At 41.5% G+C, this 6000-nt stretch overlaps 1 protein-coding gene across 1 annotated transcript in view; it reads left to right on the plus strand.

The window, feature by feature from the left end:
- STPG4 (sperm-tail PG-rich repeat containing 4) overlaps positions 1-5724 on the plus strand; it is a 98881-nt gene extending 93157 nt beyond the window's left edge. The window contains 1 exon segment of the mRNA XM_044291280.1: positions 5587-5724. Coding sequence (XP_044147215.1) covers positions 5587-5724 — 138 coding nt within the window.
- Positions 5725-6000: the final 276 nt, after the last annotated feature.

Genomic DNA, 6000 nt, shown 5'->3' on the forward strand with positions numbered 1-6000 from the left:
ATAATTTGTGAACCCTTCAGAATTTTCTATATTTCTACATAAATGTAAGCTAAAACTACATCAGATTTTCACTCAAGTCCTAAAAGTAGATAAAGATAACCAAATCAAATAATTGAGTCATAAATATTAGACTTGATCAATGGTCATGTCTATGAGTGGCAAAAGTATGTTAACCTTTGCTTTCAGTATCTGGTGTGACCCCTTTGTGCAGCAATAACTGCAACTAAATTATTTCCATAATTGATCAATTGAGCAATTTTAGCTTGTTAAAACAGCTTTAACTCTGTTATGTTGGTAGATTTCCTAACATGAACTGCTCACTTCAGGTCATTCCGTAACATTTCTGTTGGATTAAGGTTAGGACATTGACTTGGCCATTCCAAAACTTTATTCTTCGTTAACCATTCCTTGGTAGAACGCAGTGGCGTAACTAGAAATGACTAGGCCGCACAGCAAACTTTTGAACGTCCCCACTTCCTTTGCACCCCCTACTTCCATGCAACCCCCACTCCTGTGACTAGTCAAGATCGCTCTCTCAGGCCAGGCCGCCACTCCATCTGTTTTCAACATGTATAAAATATATTTAATGTCACTCTATTTACTATCACTGTATATAATGTCATTGTATAATACTGTTGAGGGGGCCCTGACAATAAAATATTTTATACCTCCTCCTGGGTAGGGCCCCCTTCTGAGGTCAGGCCCCAAAGCAGCTGCTTCCCCTATAGCTACACTCCTGGTAGAACGACATGTGTACTTAGGGTCGTTGCTTTGCTGCACTACCCAAGTTCTCTTAAGATTCAGCTTATGGAAAGATGTCCTGACATTGAAACTTTACAATTTTCTGGTATAATTCAGAATTCATTGTCATATCAATGATGGCATCTTGGCCCAGATACAGCAAAACAGTCCCAAACTATGATACTACCACCACTGTGTTTCACTGATGGAGTGAAGATTTTATGCTGGAAAGCAGGGTTTTCCTTCTCCAAAAATAGGGTTTCTCATTTAAACCAAAAAGTTCTATTTTGGCCTTGTCTGTCCACAAATAATTTTTCCAATGGGCTCCTGGCTTGTCCAGGTGATCTTTATCAGACTGCAGACCGGCAGCAATGTTTTTTTTGGAGAGTAGTTCTCCTTGCAACCCTGCCATGTTGTTCAGTGTCCTCCTGACGGTGGACTCATGCACATTAACTAATGTGAGAAAGGCCTGTAGTTGCTTAGAGAATACGTGTCAAGATTTGAACCCAGAAACTCCTGCATCCCAGACAGTAGTTCTTCGTACTGAGCTACTGGAATTTCTAGACCGCACCTTTCCTGATTCTGATGGAAAGTTTTCTGCCCCTTTATAGTCTTGCCTTTATTGCCTAATTAACTCAACCCTAGGACTTCCTATTTAAGCCCTTGCCATTTCCTCCTTGCCAGAATATTGTGCTTTCACGCTCTAGTCCTGCTACTGCTCTTACAAACTGAATCGCTTATTTGTGTACAGGACTATTACCTGACTATGCCTCTGCCTCACACTACAACTATCGCCATTCATCTGTGTACCGAACTTGGACTATTACCTGATTATGCTTCTGTCTCATGCTACAATTATTACCATTCATGTGTGTAGAGAACTTGGACTATTTGACTATAACTTGTCACTGGACTCCTACCTTGCTTTCCAGACCTTGACGATTCCACATACCAGGTGTGCAATTGTGTTAATACTATTACAATATCTTGGGCTTCTTTGTGACCTTAATGACTATAGGTCAACCACTCCTGGGGAAGTTAATAATGGTCTTGAATTTCCTCCATTTATATACAATCTTTCCGGCTGTGGATTGATCCAAACTCTTTAGAGATAGTTTTGTAACCTTTTCCAGTCTGATGAGCATCATCAACTCTTCTTCTGAGGTCCTCCGAAATTACCTTTGTTTGTGACAAGATACACTTCCATAAACGTGTTGTGAAGATCAATCTTTGTTCTTTTAATAAAACAGATTACCCATCCCATTGACTAAAAACACCTGGCTCTAGTTTCACCTTCAAATTATCTGCTAATCACATACTTTTACCACTTACAGACATGTGATACTGGATCATTTTCCTCAATAAATAAATGACCAAGCCAAATATTTTGACTCATTTATTTGATTTGATTATACTTATCTACTTTTAGGTGTGAAAATCTGATGTACTTTTAGGTAAAATTTACGCAGAAATACACAAACTTTCAAACACCACGGTATATGTAAACTACTGACTTAAATGAGTTGTCTGGCTGCTAAAATTTTTTTAAATCCAGCTCAGATCAACGTAAAACTATTAATCAAGGGATTCTCACCTTCCCATTCCCCCATAACCTAGTGTTCCATTGCTGGTCTCCAATTCCTGTTCCATATCGGGTCACTACTGGGGCCAGTAATTGTCTGTGCGGTCATCTTCTGCATGTTAAGAGAGACCAGAAAGGGGAGGTCAGTCAGGCACCCAGTCAACATTAGAACTTGCTCGTTCAGTGGGTAATGTGTAATGCTATATTCCCCCTGTGGTGGCACAGCACGAGAACTGAACACTCGCCGACCAGTTCTTGCATAACTTACAGCTGATCACTGATGGTCCCAGCAGCTCAACACCCTGCCATCAGCTTACTGTATAATAGATAGAAACTTATAACGCAAAGAGATAAAAGTCCAATGGACAGGAATACTTTTTATAGACATCCAAATTAATATTTTGTGACGTGCTGGGACAGATAAAATTGCTATAACTACTCCGGTATTGTACGTTCCATTAGATATAAAGAGAACACGTAACAGACTGCCATTCGTAGCCACACTTGCTTTATCACATTATCAAGAGAAGAGGAAAGTTGCTATTTTTATTTTAGCTCCGATCATCTCCACCGGTGTCAGCGCAGAAGGATTTCTCAAAGGGAATTTATTTCCAGCATGCGGCTTCATTGCCCTCAGTATTAGTTGTTATTACATAGTAGTACATTGAGGGAGAACGAGAGACAGAGCCAAATATAGTTGTCTTTCTTCGGTGATTCACTCTCCTGTGTATCATTAGTTACTTAAAGGCAAGCTGTGCTTCCACTGCTCCATGTGTCACTTTCGGCACGGGAGAAGTGTCAGGAAAATGTTAACAGTAATGGTGACTGACAGGTTAACACTAGTACATGGGGATGTACAGATGTTTTTGTAAATGGCGACTTGCTAGTTGCTTTTTCTATATGAACTAAACTGAGATTTGGAGGAGCACAGAACTTAAAGTCTATCTCCTCTACATCTAAGGGCTCATGCGCACGGCCATTGTTTGGGTCCGCATCAGAGCCGCATTTTTTGAGGCTCGGATGCGGACCCATTCACTGCATCTGTTGCTCTGTTCCATGGCCCTGCAAAAAAATAGAACATGTCCTATCCTTGTCTGCTTTGTGGACAAGAATAGGCATTTCTATCATAGGCCGCCCGCTCAGTTCCGCAATCTGCGGAACGCATACAGCCAGCATCAGCGTTTTGCGGATCCGCAAAACACAGCGCGTTCGTGTGCATGAGCCCTAAGGCTCCTGTATTAGACAGCCCGATTTTTCCAGTTGATTGTTGGAAAGGAAGGGTTCCTTCCCAGCAATCTGCTGCCGGCAAACAATCATTTTTAAACTTCTCAAAAGATTTCGAAGATTTGGATTGCCCGATGATCGATCGTTTGCTCATTTATCGGCTAATCGGCGGCAGTATTACACTGGCAGATCATCACTAACGATTAGCGTTTATTGGCCCGACAATCTCCTGGTGTAATACAGGCTTTACTGTGCGATTGGATACAATCTTTTGTTTTCTGTTATCAATGGTTTCAGGTTAGGCAGAGGTAGACTGTAGTTTTATGGATGAGATTACTTTATCTCACGTATCTCTGTTGTTGGACCCACCAGAGGAAATTATTCTGAATCTATAAACTCCATCCATACAGAACATGTGCCCATCCACTTTTAATTGTAATATTTGCTGTTATCATTGTGCGCACAGGACATAAGGTATTTTGTGCTGCGCTGAGGTCTTTTGCTCTACTGGGGCAGTATTTTGTGCCGTACTATGCTGGCCCCTCCTACTTGTGTCGGCCCTGCCTTCTGTCAATTTGGACATTTTTTTTTCCCCAGGGCCACTTTAAGTTCCCAGTCCACTCCTAATAGATGCCCTAAATTAAATGGGTCTGTCAGCATGACAGATTATAATATATAAATCAGTATAGCTAGGTCATTCGTATCTGCTCTTACTCGTTGGCTGCTTTTCAGCTCTGCTCAGTTAGGCTAGGGCAGTTTCACACCTGTGATGTTAATTCTGCCGGAACAGCCTGCTGGAATTCTCTGGATCTGGCACTGCCGGATACAAACGGAATGACTGCCTGCCCATCTAAGTATATGGGGTTTGGCGGAGATCCAGCCACATTTTGGCAAACAATGCAGAGAATTGGCCGGACACAAACTACTGCACGCTGTGTCTGTAAAAGAATAAATCAAGGCAACTGGACTTACTGTAGATTTCTTGAAAACGTTTCACTCAATCTTCCAACGAGCTTTCTCAATTCTGAGTGATTGTACAAGAATTCTCTGGGAATAAATATGTAACTGAATCAACATCTGGTAATTATACAGCTGCACGCTGTGGTTTGTGTCCAGCTGATCTCCAGCATTGTCTACAGGAACAGTCTTCCTGAATTCACACCTAAGGTGTGAAACTAGCCTTAGAGATTTGATCTTTGACTCCAGTTTACCTGTAGTGCCTACAGGAAGTCTGAGATAGTCTGAGACACACCTTCATAAAGACATGGTTGAGTGACTTCTGTTTGGAAGAACATGACCCGACCTTAACCCCATCCAACACCTTGGGGATGACCTGAAACAAAGACTGTGAGCTAGTTATTCTTCTCTAACATCACTGCCTGACCTCAAAAATGTTCATCCAACACCTTGGGGATGACCTGAAACAAAGACTGTGAGCTAGTTATTCTTCTCTAACATCACTGCCTGACCTCAAAAATGTTTTTCTGGATTAATGGGCAAAAGTTCCCAGAGGCACACTCCAAAGTCTTGTATGGAGCATGAAGGGTGGAGGGCAACTCCATATTAATATCTATGGATTTAGAAAGGGATGTCAGAAAAGCCCCTGTAGTTGTACTGTGTAGGTATAACAATAATTTTGTCCATAAACATGTAATAAATAAGTATATGACATATTGGCTATGAGATGGATACATTAGACATGGACGCACTTAAAAATAAAAAAAGTATACCGTATTCCTGTACCACAACCCTCACCACAGAGCTGGAATGTGAATGATATAACATAATAGTAGAGCTTCTTAGGTGTTTCTGAATAAGGGCACATAAGGCAAAGACCATTGCCGCACAGCCTGGAGCAAAACGTTAAAAGCCAGACAGGAGACAATGTATTCTATCATGGGAACTAATGAAACTCATCTCTAGCCCCTTAATTTAGCCTGGATAGAGCCACATGTTCTCCAGATCTCTGTGCTTTCTCAAGCGTTTTGTGCTGCTGTTCGGATCACTTAACTCAAATTTTCTTTTTCTTCTTATTTTAGAAAACTCCCGGTCCAGGAACGTATGATCCAACGAGACAGTTACCGAATCAGCCACCCACAGTTGCCAAAATGGGTCGCATGCATGGCCTTTTCTTCCGTAATTCATTTGACTTTTAAATTGTGAATCATAGAACATAATTAAAGATTTGCTTCCTTCTGCTAAATGGGTTCTGCCTCTAAAACGTTAAGGCACTATGTATATACCAGGGTGAAGCTGACAGCTGCATATGACGAGCAATTCCAACTGTCCCAGATCCTAATGTACTTGGTCAGTCTAAATGTTGACGTGCTGCTGCCTCAGCTGCATCTACACATCCATTTTATAGATATGGATATCCCATCAGGACAATCCCTGTCCGTATGTCCTATTAATTGCCTATAAGGGGTAAGCAACCCCCGGCACACCAGCTGTTG

This window comes from Bufo gargarizans, chromosome 4 (genome assembly GCF_014858855.1).
Source record: "Bufo gargarizans isolate SCDJY-AF-19 chromosome 4, ASM1485885v1, whole genome shotgun sequence".
Lineage (NCBI taxonomy): Eukaryota > Metazoa > Chordata > Amphibia > Anura > Bufonidae > Bufo > Bufo gargarizans.